At 47.1% G+C, this 18,708-nt stretch overlaps 2 protein-coding genes and 2 pseudogenes across 3 annotated transcripts in view; 2 read left to right on the top strand and 2 right to left on the bottom strand.

Annotated features, from left to right (window-relative positions):
- Nucleotides 1-9,426, bottom strand: part of Mroh1 (maestro heat like repeat family member 1) — a 71,151-nt gene extending 61,725 nt beyond the window's left edge. For both annotated transcript variants that reach the window (XM_051189209.1, XM_051189210.1), the window contains exons 1-2: nt 9,297-9,426; nt 472-573 (exon numbers count right to left, since the gene is read on the bottom strand). The gene's annotated coding sequence lies outside the window, so the exon portion shown is untranslated. The remainder of the gene's footprint in view (nt 1-471; nt 574-9,296) is intronic.
- Nucleotides 804-1,444, top strand: LOC127225700 (probable ribosome biogenesis protein RLP24; annotated as a pseudogene).
- A 4,110-nt stretch (nt 9,427-13,536) lies between the features above and the next one.
- Nucleotides 13,537-16,037, top strand: LOC127225609 (testis-specific serine/threonine-protein kinase 5-like; annotated as a pseudogene).
- On the bottom strand, nt 15,948-18,424 carry Hgh1 (HGH1 homolog). The gene is made up of 7 exons (XM_051189098.1): nt 18,337-18,424; nt 17,612-18,245; nt 17,431-17,531; nt 17,231-17,329; nt 16,535-16,626; nt 16,337-16,459; nt 15,948-16,259 (listed from the first exon to the last, which is right to left on the bottom strand). The coding sequence occupies exons 1-7, from the start codon at nt 18,422-18,424 to the stop codon at nt 16,107-16,109; spliced, it is 1,290 nt and encodes a 429-aa protein (XP_051045055.1). The 3' UTR covers nt 15,948-16,106.
- Nucleotides 18,425-18,708: the final 284 nt, after the last annotated feature.

Below are 18,708 nucleotides of genomic sequence, written 5' to 3'. Positions count from 1 at the left end.
CATATACACAAAGAATAAAATTAAATTTATTTATTTATTTATTTATTTGAGAAAAGGTTTCTTTGTGTAGTTCTAGCTGTCCTAGAATTCACTCTGTAGACCAGGCTGGCCTTGAATTCACAGATACCTCCTGCCTCTGCTCCCAAGTGCTGGGATTAAAGGTGTGTGCCACCACTGCCCGGATAATATTTTAAAATTTCAAAAAATAAAAAGTATATAAATAAACTGAGAGACTGGAAAGATGATGGTCCAAGAGTTAAGAGTTTGCTGATCTTTCAGAACTAGAGTTTGGTTCCAAGCACACATGTTGGTGGCTCACAACTGCCTCTAACTCAGGCTTCAGGAAATCAGACAGCCTGGAGGTAGGGCACTGGCACACAAATGAAAATAAAATACGCCTAAGTGCATACACATAAGTGGAAATTAAATCTTAGGAATCTGAGAGCTGAAAACAAGATAAAATTAACAGACCAGAAACTCCCAGGCACCAGGGAGGATGGAAGGCAGGCAAGTTGGTCTGCCTTGACGATGGCAGCATCAGCACAGCATTGCCACTTTCTTCCTGGAAGGCATCTAAAAAGAAGAAAAACAGGGAATGAACACACATATTCCATCTGTGCCCTAGCAAGGAAAAGGCAAATTATCCCAAGCCACAAGGTGGTTGAAACAGCATCAGTTGTCAGGAAGATTATCAGGGATAGATGTTTTTCCCTGTAGAAAGCTACAAAAGTAAGTGTGTGTGTGTGTGTGTGTGTGTGTGTGTGTGTGTGTGTGTGTGTCAAAAAACAAAAACAAGTCGGCTTCTGGGAGGTGGGTCCCACGTGGAGTCAAACATGAGGATCGAGAAGTGTTATTTCTGTTCCGGGCCGATCTACCCTGGCCACGGCATGATGTTCATCCATAATGATTACAAGGTGTTCTGATTCTGCAAATCCAAGTGTCATAAAACTTTAAGAAGAAGAGGAACCCATGCAAGGGCAGGTGGACTAAAGCCTTCCGGAAAGCAGCTGGCAAGGAGTTCACGGTGGACAACTCATTTGAATTTGAAAAACGGAAGAAATGAACCTGTGAAATACCAGCGAGAGCTATGGAGTAAAACTACAGAATTGATGCAATGAAGAGAGTTGAAGAGATCAAACAGAAATGCCAGGCTAAGTTTATAATGAACAGCTTGAAGAAAACAAAGAGCTGCAGAAGGTCCAGGACATCAAAGAAGTCAAGCAGAACATCCATCTTATCTGGGCTCCTCTTGCAGGCAAGGGAAAGCAGCTGGAGGAAAAAATGATACAGCAGTTACAGGAGGATGTGGACGTGGAGGATACTTCCTAATGGTGCCGCCTACAACCAGCCCTGTGCACACTGGAAACTGGAGGAGACTGTTGGTTCCTAAGCTATTGATTGGTTACATAATGTCCTTCAGACAAAGGTGATGCACATGTTCCCCTCTTACACTGCAGCCTGTAAAAGCATCCATCCTGGGAGTTAGATCTCAGCTCAGTGTTTGCTTCACTATGTTATGCTCATAAAACATGAAAGTTTATGTGTAGATGAAGGCATGAACTCTCTCTGGGCATAACATGATTGAGCCATTGCTTAATGGCACCAGGCAACATTACTGTACTGACTGTCTTGCTAGTGTGAAATTTGTAATAGTGTGATATTTTCCTTGTACTAGGATTGTCTGTTTATTAGGGTTGTTGAAGCAGAGGTCACATCAAGGAACTTGCCGTTCTCATGACAACCTCAGTCTGTTTTGTTTTGGTTTAGTCTGTTTAGTAGCTCCTTCCTTGAAGTCGCATACTGGCTGCAAACGATACTACAATGCAGCTGAATTATGCTGGGCTGTTTGTTCTGCCTCACCATTTTAATATGCAGCTTGCAGATATTGGGGGGTGGAGTGGGTTGAATGAACTTTGCCAGAATGGTAAAAAAAAAAAAAAAAAAAAAAAAAAAAAAGAAAAGAAAAAGAAAAGAAACAAACAAACAAAAAGAAAGAAAATTGTGTGCCCAGCAGTGATGTCACACGCCTTTAATCACAGTCCTGGGAAAGAGCCACCCATCCCAAAGGGTAAGTAGAGACATTTATTTGAAGCATATGAAGGGCAGGAGTAGTGTCTGCTCAAGGCCAGTGTGGGAAGCATCATAATTCACAAACACAGGGTAGAGTTCTCACAAGGGTTTTGCCCCAGTAGTAAATTAGTCTTGGGCTAGCTAAGATGGTTCAAAAGATAAAGGCACTTGCTACACAGCCTGATGACCTAAGTTCAATACCCAGAAGCCATGCTAGAAGAAGAGAATCAACTCCCCAAAACTGTCCTCTGACCTCCACAAACACACAGCGGCATTCACATGCCCATATTTATATAAATGTATCATACACACTCACACCCAACAATAATAAGTTAGTCTTGGCTAAAATGCTGCTCTGATCTCACCTAAGCAGAAAAAAAGCCGAAAGAATCCAACTGTATCCAAGTAACTTGCCACAACACTCAAGACTGAAAATAGGAATACAAAAATATCCAGAGTCAACAAGATGAAATGGTAAGGGCACCCAATCAAATACTACAATCAAATACTTAGGAAAACAAAGCAAAAAGCACAGCTCACGGCTAGGTGTGGTGGTGCACACTTTTAATGCCAGTACTCAGGAAGCAGAAGCAGGCAAATCTGAGTTTGAAACCAGCAAGAGCTACATAGTGACACCCTGCAAAAACAAACAAAACTCATAATATAATGAAGATGACTTGGTCAGCACAAACTGACCTGGAAAGAAGACAAAGAAAAGAAATAGTAGACAAGGACATTTAATTATTATAATTGAATTTCATAGTCAAGAAGCTATAGGAAATAATAACTATTTTGAGAAAAGGAAGTCAAAAGTAAAGAAAGGTGGAAACAATTTGAGGATGTAGTTCAGGTACTAGAGTTTTTGCCTGACATTCACAAACCGTGGGTCTGATGTATAAACCAGGTGTGGTGCACACCTAGCTAAGCAGGAGTTAGAACCAGAAATTAAGAGTTTAGAACCAGCCCAGGCCATACATCAAGTACCAAGCCAATCTGGTCTATGAAACTCTGCCTCAAAAACCAAATAAAAAGAACATAATCCCAGCACTTGGGAAATGAAGCAGGAGAACCAGGAATTGAAAGTCATCCTTAGCTACACAGTAAGTTCAAGGTTAGTCTAGACTACATGAGATAGGTCTCAAAAAGTAGGGGAAGCCTTCTTTGTCAGGATAAACCAATCCTGTACCTCCTTTTGTGTCCCACAGACCCCCGTTCCTCTTCCTACCACCACTTCTGATGCTGTTACCATTCTAGCTGTATCCTCAAATCACAGATTGCCTCATTAGGAGGACAGCCCTGACAATGAGAGCCTAGACACAGGCCTGTACTATATTCAATATTTCAGGAGGTCATCAACATGCTAGAGACAGACCAGCACTTCAGGAGAAGCTGCAGGCTCCCAACACCAAAGACATCCAGAGTAGGACAAGCTGAGCAGAGAGCTGGCCTTCATTAGCCAGTATGCCAACATGTCTGCATGCTAGATGAGCTGGAGTGGCACATGTTGTGGTGACAGTTGCTGCTCAAGGCCAAGAAGGATGAGAAGTCTGATATATAGGTGACACTTCAGTCTCTTTAAGGAATGTGAACACCAGAACCCCCAGAACCAACATCCATCAGAGAACCTGAAGCTGCTGGTCTTCACACAGCATAATGTAACACATCATGAAGAATTCAAATGTTACAAGACACTCAAGGAGAGTAAGAGACAATACCACCTAGAGTCATTGGAAAAGCAGCAGCAAGAGGAAGCTAGAGAGCCGGGCAGTGGTGGCGCACGCCTTTAATCCCAGCACTTGGGAGGCAGAGGCAGGTGGATTTCTGCGAGTTCTAGACCAACCTGGCCTACAAGAGCTAGTTCCAGGACAGCTTCCAAAACCACAGAGAAACCTTGTCTCAAAAAAAAAAAAAAAAAAAAAAACGAGGAAGCTAGAAGAACAACAGTGCCTACACCGGGAACAAAGTCAGTGCCCAATGCAACAAGCCAATCCATTTTCTCTCTGCTTCATGCTTACAGTTCAAGATGTGAGCCCTCAGCCTTCTGGCACTGCCATCTGCTGCCTCAGCTCCACCATCTTTAACTCTAACCCTCTGGAACCATAGACCCAAATAAATACTTTCTTCTATAAGTTGCCTTAGTCATGATGTTTTATCATGGCAATAGAAAAGTAACTAATACAACAGCGAATTCAAACTAGCCAGAGCTGCTAACATCAAGGCTACTAACATCAAGCTACTAATAAGACCTTGTGTCAAAGTAGGAGAAGTAAGAGGAGGGGGAAGAGGAAGAAGAGAAAAGGGAGGAAGAAAAATAGGGAGGAGGAAAAGGGGAAGGAGGAGGAAAAGGGGAAGGAGGAAAAGGGGAAAGAGGAAAAGAAGAAAAAGGAAAACCTATCCTAAACATCAACATCACTGGTGATAAACTATGTGGGAAAAAAAAAAGAGCCCAGACTGCACCACTTCTGTTCAAGAGCATGTTGCCAAGGGCAGATTCAAAGGCTAAGCTGGCATAGTATAAGACAAGGGGGGAAAAAACAAAACATTCAGATTAAGAAGTTACCATGTGGGTGGGCAATGATGGAGTGCACACCTTTAATCCCAGCACTTGGGAGGCAGAGGCAGATGAATCTCTGTGAGTTCAAGGCCACCCTGGTGTATAGAGTAAGTTCCATGATAGGCTCCAAAGCTACACAGAGAAACCCACTCTCAAAAAGAAAACAAACATACAAACAAACAAACAAAAAAGATCAAAGTAGAACTTGAATCAAAAAGGACTCATGTCTTCTCTTACCTCTAAGTAAGTTCTTTATAGACTTAAGAGTTACGTGTAAAAATAAAATCACCATAAAGAGCGTGTAGAAAACACAGGCAAATGTAGTCTTGGAGTTGGAAAACAGTATGTAAAACAGACACAAAACAGATACAGCAGGGCTGGGAGAGATGGCTCTGTGGTTAAGAGCATTCACTGGTCTGGTTTTGCAGAGGACCAGAATTCAGTTTCCAGGACCCATATGATAGTTCAGAATCATCTGTAACTTCAGTTCCAGGGAATCTAGTGCTCTCCTCTGGCCTCTGCAGGCACCACACACACACACACATACACACACATACACACACAGTGCACATACATACATACAGACAGACAGACAAAACACTCATACAAATAAAAATAAATCTTTAAACAAAACAAACAACAAACCCAGACAGCACTTCATCTAAAATATTTGAAGTTCAAATGAAGCCTGGTAGTACATACCTATGGTCCAAAATGTTCAGGAGACTAAGGCAAAAGGATCTCTTGAATCCACAAGTTCAAAACCAGTCTGAGCAACAAAGAACTAATTCTCACTTCCTTAATTCTCTTCTCCTCTCTTCCCTCTCCCTCCTCCTATGGTACTAAGGATCACACTCAGGGCCTTGCACATGCCAGGCAAACACTATCTTTAAACTACATCCCCAGCCACATCATCTGTTAAAATAACAAAAATTTGCCAGACTGATACAGAGAATGGCTCAAACTCAGGAATTCAAAGTCAGTCTGGGCACATTGCAAGACCCTATCTCAAGGTAAAACAGAACTTAAAATTGATGAAGGCCCATGCTAAGAAGGTATGGTATGCTCCCAGAGTTTCCTGTCACAACTGAAGGACTCGGTGCAATAACATATAGCACACAGGAGGCTAAGGAGAAACTAGGTAAAATCAAACACTTCCACCAGGATAAGAGTTCACCACAGAGCACTTAAGGAACCTGCTCCATAACTTAAAAGCACTCTTCAGTGGACTAGGACCCTGAGAAAATACACAAAGCCTAACATCCTCTTCCCAGGGTTGGGGATGTAACTTAAGGGCTTTCATGCCTAGAATGTGCAAGAACTTGGGTTTAATCTCCAGCACAGAGGAAGAAAGAAAGAGGGAGGAAGCCAGGTGGTGATAGCACACACCTTTAATTCCAGCACTCGGGATGCAGAGGTAGGCAGATCTTTGAGAGTTCGAGACCAGCCTGGTCTACAAGAGCTAGTTCCAGGACAGCCTCCAAAGCCACAGAGAAACCCTATCTTGAAAAACCAAAATAAAAAAAGCATTTACTGCTATTGCAGAAGAACCAAGTTCAGTTCCCAGAATCAATAACTGCTAATAACCACTTATATCTCCAGTTCTAGGGGATCCCACGCCCTCTTCTGACCTCCCAAGAACAATGAACATATATGGTGTACATATATATACAGTCAGGTACACACATATACATATAAGTAATTAATAAATAAGTATTAATACTTAAAAGTAATTAAAAGTGGTGATGCATGCCTTTAACCCCAGTACTTGGGAGGTAAAGGCAGGTGGATCTTAGTGAGGTCAAGGCTAGCCTAGTATACATAAGAAGTTTCAGGACATCCAGGGCTATATAATAGAGGGATAGGTCTCAAAAATTTTATATATATATATATATATATATATATATATATATATATATATACATACATACACACACACACACACATATATATATACACACATACATACATATATATGAATGATTTGGGCAAAAGTAGAACAAATCACAGCATGCAATGAGGCTAGTCTACCTCATATTAAAGTGCAAAAAGAGCTTGTACATTACCAAAACAAACAAGAAAAGGGACATCCAGGAATTACCAGAGCAGATAACCTACAGACATGCAGAGACTGTGCTGACTACCCCTCAGGACAAAGTGTATGTCCAGCTGTCTTTCCAAACCAAAAGATGGTGTAGTAAAGCAGACAGTTAATGACATGGCTCTAGAGCCACACAGCCTTAAATGTGCCAACTGCATCAGCCAGTGACGTTACTGAGCACCTGTACTCAAAGGCTCTAACAGGCAGTAAAGCCAAGCAGTGGCAGATAAGGACAAGAACTGCTTTAGGTGCCAGGTGCTGGTACCAGTGATCAAGACTGAGGAGTGGCTACTACTAGCCTGAACTGTCAACCCCTTTTCTCATCATCTGAAGATGCTCTCACTCTAGGACACAAACAATATATACATATACATATACATATACATATATATATATATATATGTACTCGTAGTCAGGCTGGGCCAAATCTAAAAAGCAAAAGCAAAACTGACTAGAGATGATGGATAATAGGGTTGATAAGGATTTTCTTTCTTCCTTTCTTTACAGGTGTACACCACCACACCCAGTTCACAGCACCTACATAATGGAGAATCGGTATGCATATGCACATTTAGCAAATTCCTCCTGGGATTTGATGTCTCAGATCCAACATAGTCCCAAACCAGGATACCGAGGTTGGGGTGGATCCAAACACATGCAGTCACAAAATGCCCTGCCTAGGAGGAATTGGACCAGAGAAGAGTCAACTTCTAGAGTCACTAGCAAGAATTTGAGATGGTGCCCCAGGGTAATAAATACAGTCACTGATCACCATCCACTAAGAATACACTTTCTCAAATAAGCTACATGGAACTACATTGCTGGGATTAGACTTACATGCAAACCCTTGAAGCAAGGGGACCCCTCCAGCTCTGAGAAGAAAGCATAATCTATATGTTATTCAGCAGCCAGCCTTCTCTGAATTCTGGCCAGATACTTAAAAGAGCCACAGGAGCCCTGCCTGATATTATTTCTCAAAGTGAATCAAGCTGTGTGCCCTGACACAGGCAAAGATGTCTTTGATTCAAAACAACTGAGCTCAAATAAAAAGATATTAGGCAGCCTGGAGCTGCTGATCAGACAGCAACAGTAACTCTGCTTCTCACTTGGGCCTCTGTGAACACTAGGAAGACAACTAAGCACAAATAAATGACTTTACTGAGACCAGCACAAGCCCTACAGGTTCCACCTCTGGTGTCCCAAAAAATTCAACTCTAAGAAAGGGAGATATGAAACATGCAGCTGTGAATAAGACAGTTGCCTGGACATCAGTTTCAAGTAAACAAAAGCAGCTCATCCTCAGACATTCTACTTTGACACTGGAGACCACAAAGGCATTTCTCACCTGGGCCACTCAGCTTAAGAGAAAAGACTTCTGGCAGAAGCATCTCCAGAGCCTGCAGGTGCAGAGTCTGCATAGCCAACCAAGTCATCAACACATGTACCAATGAATTACCCCACAGCCAGTGATTTGCATAGGGTCTCTGCTCTCACGCTAGGGGTCTCCCTCAGATGATCTTGACCACTCAAGTCCAACAGAGCAGCTAAGACAAAGCCCAACCATCATCTTCACCCCTGCCCTGACCCAGTTACACGTTTCCTGAATTTTCACCATTTAATTAACAGGTCAAATATCAGGAATGCAGGCTGTTCACCCATTTCATCTCCATGTCTGCCACCATCCCCTTCCAAAGTGCTTCCTGCCTCCACCCAAGTCTAGCTCGTCAAAACTGGCCTCTGCCTCAACAGCAGCTCCACTCACATCCCCAGGCCTCCACGGGCTGGCCTCTATCCTTCTCCAACAGCTCTTTATGCTTACTCACTGTACTAAAGCTCCATCCAGTATCTACCCTGAGCTCTGTAGAGGGAAGCAGTGTACTGCTGGGTAACAGCGCTGACATGGCAGGGAAGCCCAAACCTGGAGAGCCAACTCTGGTTTAAGCCCACCTAGCTCTCACTTTATTTGAATTCTACACTCCCTACAGCTCTGTTGAGTTGTGAGGCCTTCTTCCTAGAGCCAACTATCCTCGTGACTGTGAACAAATCACCTTCCTGCTCTAGACGGCCTCCTTTAATCGAAAAGAGAACACAGACTAGTGGCTGCGGTGCGCACTGGTTTTGCAAGTCTCCGAATTAAGGCTCAGTTTTCTGAAAGAGACAGAAATGCCGGTGGCCCAGTTGTGAAGCTCAAAGACATGGACACGTAGGCAGGAGAGGACCAGGGTCTTGAGCCACCGAGTTCCCGGAAGGGCATAGAACACGGACCACGCGACCCACCAGAGCAGGGACAGGGTCTGGGGTTCACGCGTCGACGTCTAACGCGGAAGAATTGGATCTCAAGCTCCCAGGTCTCCTCCAGGTGTAACGCGTGAAGCCAGGCCCACTGGGCACAGGGCACACCTGGGAGCTCCCAGGACCTCCTGGCACCGGCCTGCTGACCTTGGGAAGACGCCTCCTGACACAGCTTCTCGTGCTGCTGGCAGAAGGGAAGGCCCTAGGCTCTCTGGTCCAAGTTCCCCCAAAGGATGCCTGGCCTCCGCCACCAAAGATGTGCCTCAACAAGCCCTTTACCTGATGAGCCTCCACCACCGCCACAGTCAGGGAGCCGCCCTCTGTGCCTAAGCGGCCCACTGTGGGCGGAGCTGCGCGCCAAGCCCGTCCCCGCAGCCCTCTGGCTAACTGCGGCCTGGAGCTCGGCAATCTGGCCCCGCCTCCATGCGATCTCCATGCTCACTGGTCGGAGTTCCGTCCCTCACGCTAGCCCCGCCCCCACATTCCACGCCCTATAGTGCCTAGGTACACTGACTCCTCCTTAAACTCAACCGAGTACCCCTGCGGTCGGGTGACCACGAGACTAGCTCGAGAATTGCTGCTGCTGTCTGCGCAAGCGCTGTTCTGGAAACAAGTCAGGCTCCGCTTGCAACAGAAAGCCCTAGCATAGTGAGGTAGAGGCAGGTGGATCCCTATGAGTTGGAGGCCAACCTGCCTATACAGTTACACAGTGAGTTCCAGGACAGCCAGGACTACAAAGTGAGACCTCCGTCTCGAAAGAAGAAAGAAAAAAGAAAAAAAAAAAGGAAAAAAGAAAGTGAGAAGCAGTAGCACACTTGGTGTAGCTGTCCTGAGCACACACCAGGTATTGCCATATTCTAATCACCAAAAGATACCTAAAACCCATAGTTTACAGACCCCTAAAACGAACATATCCAACATATCAGCATGACCTTGGGAATTAAGACGATCACGTCCCAGCACCTGGACAGCTCACAACTAGCTGTAATGTCCAGCTCCAGGTGAAAACAAAGCCCTTGAGCCTGGAAATATGTGAATAAAAACGTAGATGAATAGTGAGGCATACTACAGCATGTAGGAAATACTGGGAAGAGGTTTGTTTGGTTTTGGTGCCAAGAAAGCAAAGGTAGTAAGAGCTTCTACCTGGGAAAGTTGGGGGAGGAATATGCCAGGAAGACTGAGCACCTGGCAAAGAACCAGATGTGTGTAAACAAAAGAAAGTTGTGGGCAGTGTTCTAAAAGCAACAGAGCCATGGAGAAGCCGGGTGGTGGTGGAACACGCGTTTAATCCCAGCACTCGGGAGGCAGAGGCAGGCGGATCTCTGTGCGTTCAAGACCATCCTGGTCTACAGAGTGAGTTCCAGGACAGGCTCAAAAGCTACACAGAGAAACCCTGTCTGGGGGTTTGGGGGGAAGCCATGGAGAAAAAAGAAGCAGTTAGCTCCCACATATCCAGGCCTGACAGCATATGTTACATGTGGAAATCAAGTTGTGGTTGAATGGGGTCCTGGAGGGTAACTGCCTGAGGGTTCTAAGAGGCAAACACTGAGACTTAATTCTTTTTCCTCAGTGGGAGGGACTTGAACCTATTTCTGTTGTGAGGATGGAGCCCAAAGGAAAGACAGGCTATCTATGGGCAAGATAATGGAGCATTCTGCAGATGGGGTCATGTCCAAGGAAGATGCCAGAAAATACAAGGGACTAACTGGGGCAACTGCCAGGGAAGGAGGTCTTTCCAAGCTCACAATGGACAACTCACTCTCCAGTCTGAAAAGCCTTGCAGTGGCACAGCTATGGCAATAGCCCAACATGCCCCACTAGTCCTGTGTCCCTCCACAGCCACAGCAGTCTTTTTCCCTACCCAAGCAATAAGCTGCCCAGCATGTATCACAATTTAATTTCAGCATTCAGCATAAGACCCAGCATATGAGATTCTGGGTAAAACTCAGTTGAGTTGATGGATTAATCAGGATGCAAATAGAGATGGCTCAGCAGTTAAGAGCACATTCTGCTCTCTCCCACATTGGATAGTTCACAACCAGGTGAACTTCCAGCTCCAGATGGAACCAAAGTTTCTAAGCTTCACAAACACCCACACTCAAGTGCACAATGCCACAACACACACACACACACACAAATGCATGAAATTAAGAATAAAATCTTGGAAAGGAAGTGGTGGCACACACCTTTAATCCCAGAACTAGGAAGGCAGAGGCAGGCAAATCTCTGAGTTCGAGGCCAGCCAGAGTGAGTTCCAGGAAAGCCATGGCTACACAGAGAAACCCTGTCTCCAACAACAAAAGGAAAAAAAAAGAAAGTTTCTAGCTCCCACTTGGTTCTGTTACAGGTGAAAGGGCTCTGGATAGCAGCAGCTCAATGGCATTGCTGGGCCTGGAGAGAGTCATGACTTTTCCTTTTTGTTCTCTAGATGTAAAATGGCCACCCACCTTCAACCATCCTCACCCAATGGCACATGTACCCACAGCCCTACGACATCCACCTATAGACGTCAGTGCAGGAAGACACAAGTCTCCAAGGTTCATTAGACCTCTACCATATTTCAGGACTTTATGAATACTATCAGGACAGCTGCCTACTAGTCGATATGCTGGATATGCTGGTCCCTCCAGCTCACAGCAGAGACCTCTCACTTGGCTGGGCTTTGCAAACACTGAACCTCAATTGCATCATCTGTAAAGCATGTATTATTTCATTGCATTCAGATTTGAAATCCTGGGTATGACCTACCTCTGGCACGTCTGGTCGTGGGATATTTGTACACTGTGTGAAAATATATTGCTGTGTTTGGTGTAACAAAAGATGAATGGCCAATAGCTAGGCAGGAGGTATAGGTGGGATTTCCTGGGAGAGACAGAAAGAGGAGATAATCAAGGTACAGAGGAGATACTAATGAGACATGGAGTGAGTTGGACAAACAGAATGAAAGAAAGGTAAAAAGCCACAGGGTAAAACACAGATTAATAAAAGCAGGCTAATTTGTTATAAAAGCTAGAGGGAGGGCCTGGAGAGATGGCTCAGAGGTTAAGAGCACTGGCTGCTCTTCCAGAGGACATGAGTTGAATTCCCAGCAACCACATGGTGGTTCACAACCACCTATAATCTATAATGAGATCTGGTGCCATCTTCTGGCTTGGAGGTATATGTGCAGGCAGAACACTACACATAAATCTTTAAAAAAAAAAAAAGTTAGAGAGACAAGCCTAAGCTAAAGCCAAGCTGTCATATTTAACATCCCCATATCATTACTTGTGAGCTGGTGGCCCAAAGAAAAAGACTCACCCACATACATCTGTGTGGTCAGGTTATCAGACGTGATCAGAGAGATGTAGCTAAAATGGCTACTTAGAATAGCAATTAGCATGTGACACATGCAAAGTAAAGGTCAGCTGAGTTCAAAACAAGAGGGTAGGTTCCATGCCTTGGCAGAGTAGTCTGAGTTGGTGGCCTTTGCTCACCCTGAAGGTGTATTCAAACCTGAAGAGAGATCTAGGTGGTAAGCTTCCTGTAGCGGGTCTGGACTGGGTCAAAAATCAATATCCAGCAGAAGAGACCAGGATAGAGAACCCTGGACTGACTCTTGCCAAATATGACTCATTTAACTGTGGCTTTGACACCCCACAAGGAATGGAACAGTGGCTGATCATTTTTGACTTCTTTATGTCCTTAGAAGAATTAACCCTTCCAAATTTTTTGCTACTTTTGTTTTTGAGACAGGGTTTCTGTGTAGCTCTGACTATCCTGGAACTTGCTCTGTAGACAAGGCTGGCCTTGAACTCAGAGATCCATCTGCCTCTGCCTCCCCAGTTCTGGATTAAAGGCACCACCACTGCCCACCTCCCTCCCAATTTCTTTAAAAGCAAATTAATAACATACTGCTTTTTCAGGGACTCAAGTTTAGTTTCCAGGACCCAGTTTAGGTGGCTCAGAACCACCTAAAACTCCAGCTCCAAGATATACAAAACCCCTGTGAGCTCTCTCTCTCTCTCTCTCTCACTGAAAATAAATCCTTAAAGGTCTTTTATATTCAATCACATGTAGAGTGGCCCACAAAAGCCTCACCCTGGTGCTAGGCCTTCACATGAGTTCTCAGCCCACAAAAAGTGAGCACAGCATTGGATAGGGCTAATCCAGTAAGATGGCCTCAGAGATGACAAGCCTTAAGATGATCACTTTGAGGACACAATGCAGGTGCATCTCTAGAACCTTCTATTCTAGAACCTACACCCAGTTTCCTGGAGTCTTCACTCTCCAATTAGTCCAGAGCTGTGTTATCTTCCTGCCCCTGAGCCTCTCAAAAACTATACACTCTAAGCCTTAAACCCAGTAGGTCTTCAGAATACTGGATGTTTTCTCCAAGGAGCTTCAGGGCCCCTGGCCTTCTGTTTCCCCAGTCTCTGCCCTCTAAAACAAATTAGACCTCAGCTGTGTCCCTACCCCCAGCTAACTGACAATAAGTAAGCTGGCCCAGCAAGCCACCTTCTGTGGCACCCTGCTCCCCATGAGGAGCTAGAGCCAGTGCAAGCTGGATCGAAGGATCTTCATGGAGCAGATTGGAGAATGCATGGACAATGGTTACCTGCTCTCCTCCAAGATTGGCTCTGGTACTTTCTCTAAGGTCTACCTATGTAACACATGAATGCATGAAGCACAATCCTAAGCTATCCTCTGACTTGCAAGGCAAGCATCACACTATGGTGAGGGAGGCCTGCCTGTCAACTTCTCTGTGGGTTCCTTGGAATACCCCAGCAAACCTATGTTCTCTACCCTCTCAGGTACCTTCCAGCTACCCTAGCTTTCTCTACAGGACCTCCCTCCTAGGTCCTCTGCAGTTACCATTGGTGGGCTTAGTTAAGAGGGTCAACACCCATGAGGAAGCTTCATCTCCAGAAGGATCATCCTTCACGCCATGGTGTCTGGAAAGCTGCCCTTCAAGGAACACTAGCCCCATCATATGCTGCATCTGATTCATCGTGGTCCAGTCTTCAGGCCAGGGCTGTCCCAAGGTGAGCAACGCCATTCCATGCTCCTTCCAAGCCCCAGCTCAGGCCTGGAGAGCAGCCAGAGACCAGGGCCACAGCAAAGAGAATGATAATGGTATCAGCCTACTCCATAGGCTAGAAAAGTACCATCCACAAACTGCATGTCGGGAAAGCTGAGCTGAGGGTGGACCTGACTAAAGAGTAGCAATCCTACTTAATACATGGCATTAGTCCAGAATGCCTCACCCCTCCTCTGTGCTTCAGACTCCCTTTGATAATGGGCAGAAGCCCCTGAACCTTTACCAGGCAGGTAAAGATCCCTCTCAATTTGCCACCATTTCTGTAGTGGGTATGTGTCAGGGCTACTGGCAGGCTCCAGCAGTGAGCCCTCTCTCCTGTAGAGTACAGGGACCTGATCAGAGGGCTGCTTCAGCTGCATCCATGTGCACACCTGGACCTACAGCAGGTAGCTGCTCACTGCTGGATGCTGCCTGTAGAACACATAATCCTCTACATTTGGTGCTACCCGAGGTGGGGCATGGCCCACAGGTGGCTTGTTGGGCTGCAGGCAGTGCCTCTAACACTCTACAAGATCCTCTGCTTTGGTCCATTGCAGAACAGGACCATTCCCAGTCAGCAATAACCTCTGGCAACACAGAGCCTGGAAGAAATATGATGAACCAGAAGCAAAAGCTGCAGCACCTCCAGAGGCAGGACATCTCTAAGGAGAGTGTCCCTGGCCCAGCCATGCGGTATCTGAGTCCTCACCAGAGGAATTGGTTTTACCAGCCTTGGGCTATGGCACACCATGACAGGTGGGGCTCTCTATGCCTGAGCACTATGTGGTCAATTGAGGGTGGGTGGGTGTGGGCAAATAAAAATGTTTTTCTGTGGAGCTGAGGATGCAGCAATCTACACAGAGAGGGCGGGTGGCCTCTGGGTATCTCATTGGGCTAGAGCTCCACCATTACCTACTTGGGGATCTGGGTCAGAGGGAAAATACCAGTCTACCCAACACGGCTACCTAAGAGTATCAAAGCTTTAACAGAGGGCTGGAAGGCATCATGGGGGGCAGGGGGAGACTCTTGGTACCCAATGAAACACCTAGTCATGGCAAAACACATAAAAAAGCAGTTTTCCAGCTTCAGAGGTATAGAGTGGAATAAACACTGCAAACTCTCATTCAGACCACAGGCTCCAAGGACCTGGGAGGACCCGCTGCTGAGGAGGACTGCATACAAAAGTTTCACATAGGTGGATCAAGATTTGTGGCTCAGAAAAGGGGACATAGTGGAGCAAGATTTGCCATGGTATCTACAGAATGAGGAAGGGCTGCATAGATAGAGTAGGCTCCAAAAGCTGGGAGTAGGGATGTATAGGAATGAATGCTGCAGGAATACCTAGGAGAATCTCTGTAGAGGTAGGCAAGATGTACCCAGCAGGAGGGTCTGGATGTCTTAAAAGGCAACTTAGGCTCAAGGAAGATAACTGAGGAGCAGGTTCTATCTAAATAGCTAAACTCAATTCAACCTGGGACTAAAGACCAAAACTAAAGGTTGGTATCACAGAGATAGTAAAATGGAAACAGTACTCAGCAAGTGATCCAAAGATAGGCCTAGAAGGGCAAAGCATCCTAGGAAGACCCTAGGATTCGAATGCGGTCTGTCTTTCAAAGAGGTCTTGGGCGAGGAAAGCAAAAAGACACCAAAGGTTGGGGCTCATAGCACTGTTTGCACCTTTAAGACAACCCATGTCCAGATCCTTCAGTGTCTTTGGGAATGAAAAGCTCTAGTTGACTCCCCAGGGCTTGCAGTGTTTTCAGGACAGCCCTACTAGTGTCTGGAAACAGGCTCCCCATAGCTCTCGTGGCCATCAGCTACCTGCCTCACATGTAGGCAGCTATGGCATAGGACTGGGCCGGCTCCAGCTCAACAGTGCAACACTGAACAACTTGCATTTTTGCTGGTTGCAACAGGGCACAGAATTGGGTAGTGTCCTTGAGCTTCTCAGCATCTACTAGGCATTTACCCTAGGACCCTATGGGACACTGGCAAAGGCAGAAGGAGCTGGCACTTAGGCCAAAGGATCTTCAGGTCTGTGGGGCACCCCTGCCTCTGAGCTCTTGAGCAAGCTCTAGCTGTTCTTGCTGGTCTAGCTGTTGCAGCTGGTGTTCCACATCTTCAGGCACACGCACCTCCAGCAAGTTTTCCATGCCAACCTCTGGCTCATCACCAATAAGCACCTGCGAGCAGAAGAAGCTGGTGAGCAGCTCACTGGCTGTGGGCACAGCTTCCCTAGCCTTTCTGGCCCTACACTCACCTGGATAAGCTTCTCACAAGACATTCGAACATCAGGCTCGGGCTCCCAGTTGTACAGCTCTCGAAGGATCAGGTAAGCTCCCTGGTCCCGTATCTGTTGCCTACCTGGTGCGGTGGCTGTCAGCTAGGGAGATGGTAAGGGTTATTCAGGTACTAACAAGTATTTGGAGAGGCACTGACATCATAGACCCCTGCTCACCAGCATGATGGCTTCAATGAGCATCTTCCGGATGTCAGCATCTGGTTCTCGTTGCTTGTCTGGTGACAAGTACTGCAGGTCAACAGGCAGCCCTAGGATTGAGAGTGGGAGCTGTGTTGGACACCTGAGCCCTGGGTGAGCCTCAGGGGAGTTCCTGCTGCTGAACTTTGGGGGCAGGTTCCTGGGGCCTGCTGGGAAAGGACTTTCAAAAGGCAAATATGTCCAGAAGGCTATGGTGCAAGGCCATTTTTGCTGGCTATAAGCGAGGTCTCTGAAACCAAAGAGAGCACACGGCTCTTCTCTTAAAATTGAAGGTGTTTATGCCTGAGATGAAACTGAATTCTACTTGGTCAAGAAATGTGCTTATGTGTATAAAGCAAAATAAATAAATAAATAAATAAAACCACAGTGACAACTGCAGGCAAACCAAACAAAACCAGAGTGATGGGAATAGTGGCATGGTTCATGCCAAATTCCAAAGAAACTTTCCAGCAAAGGCCATTGGACACAGAATCCATGTGATGCTGTACCCTTCCCGGATTTAAACCAATGAAAAGTAAATAAAAGTGTGTTGGGAGAACCAGTCTCCTCTTTAAAGACTTCTGAAGGGACTCCAGACCTGTACACTTCTCCCTCTCCCCTTGCGTCCTTCCCTCCAGCCTAGAAAACCCGGAGGCAACCATCTAAGTCACTCACTGTTCATTTCTTCCTCGGAAAACTCCTCAGGCCCAGCCAAGGGCAATAGCAAGAAGGGAAGAATGTCGACATGGGGCCCGAGCAACCACTTGTGGTGTACTGGAGGTGGGAACAAGGAAGGGGATCAAGGAATTGGCCCGTTGGGTCCCGAGGGACCTGTCCCCACCCAACAATGGTCCAATTCCCTCCTTGTCACTTACGATGCTCGAAACAGCAATTCCGAAGTGTTCCCACCACTCCTCCCCTCCGCACTGAGGAGTCTGTATACTGGGTAAGAGGCAGCAGCCGTTGGACCACGCACCTGTTGGAAGGCCACAATCACTGCTGTCCTTGTCCACTTACACTCCCCACCCCCCGCCCACGCAGGTGCCTGGGCTTCACCTGTCCGGGTCCAGGAGGAAGGCACGCACCTCCGCCTGCTGGCTAAGGTTGGAAAGCAGAGGCCCCAGGTAATGCAGGGGTGCAGCCGCGTTGTAGGTGGGTGTACACAGTGCGTTGACCAGCCGCTCCAGACCTAGCCGCTCCGGCTCAGCGGCCAGCACCTTCTCCATCAACGCAGCACATGGAGCTAGCTCGCGGCTCAGATTGGCCAGTACTGCGGCCGCCTCTTCAGCCCATGGCCATTGAGGGTCCAACACACAGCTCAGCAAGCGGCCAGGCAGCTCCGGGTTCGCCGCCAGCAGCTGCCGGTGCATGCCGGGGTCAGCAGCCAAGTTCACGAGCGCGCGGGAGGCGTCGCGGGAAGGAGCTGGGGCCGGGACCACCGCAAGCTCGGCAAGAGCCCGCAGCAGCGCTGCCTGTCCTGCCAACAGCGTGCGGCCCGAGCCCGAACCAGTCAGCGCCAACACGTGCTGCGCCGCGGCCGCCTGCAAGTCTGCCCTTGCGCCAGGCACAAGGAAAGGCAGGAGCTCCGCCGCCTCCATGTCTGCGCCCGCCTCCTGTTCTAACAACCCTCGCTCACCCGAGAGCCCCGAAGCAGGGCCCTTCACGCCACCGGCAGTTTCGGCCACCGATTACACCACTAGGGCCAGGACCCGCCTCCGGAAAGGCGGAAGTCATTGTGACCAATCAGAGGTTGAGGACCCAGCCGGTGGGGAGGGACCGACCTAGGCGCAAGGCACTGTGGGCCACGGTGTTGGAATTTCGTCTAGGTGTTGAGCTCGTAGGTGATGCGGGAGCATTCTTACCCCCCATCCTATACCCACACCCACACCCAGAAAACCCTAAGTCCTTGCAGCGACTTTCACGGCTGCCTCTTGTATGTCTCTTGCTGTCTCCCGGCGTGTTTGCTTGCTGAGCCAAACCTATTCACACCTGCTTCTCTGCTTCAGCGGCGTCAGAACCACGAGGCCAGGACTCATAGTTGGGAACTCGGAAGCCCGGGCCCTTGGTGTTCAGACTGTTGCTGCTACCCAATAGCCCCGGGTTTAGAACCCGATGACATGGGACTCCGCGGTGAGAAGACAGCTTTGGACCAG

Source organism: Phodopus roborovskii, unplaced genomic scaffold (genome assembly GCF_943737965.1).
Source record: "Phodopus roborovskii unplaced genomic scaffold, PHOROB, whole genome shotgun sequence".
NCBI classification, from domain to species: Eukaryota; Metazoa; Chordata; class Mammalia; order Rodentia; family Cricetidae; genus Phodopus; species Phodopus roborovskii.
This window is presented reverse-complemented; position numbering and strand designations above follow the sequence as displayed.

Coding starts and splice junctions, on each gene's coding strand:
- Hgh1 (XM_051189098.1), bottom strand. CDS start 18,424: ATGGGGGGTAAGAATGCTCCCGCATCACCTACGAGCTCAACACCTAGA. Junction 17,330..17,430: donor GAATTGCTGTTTCGAGCATC/GTAAGTGACAAG, acceptor TCCCACCTCCAG/TACACCACAAGTGGTTGCTC. Junction 16,627..17,230: donor TTCCGAGGAAGAAATGAACA/GTGAGTGACTTA, acceptor TCTCAATCCTAG/GGCTGCCTGTTGACCTGCAG.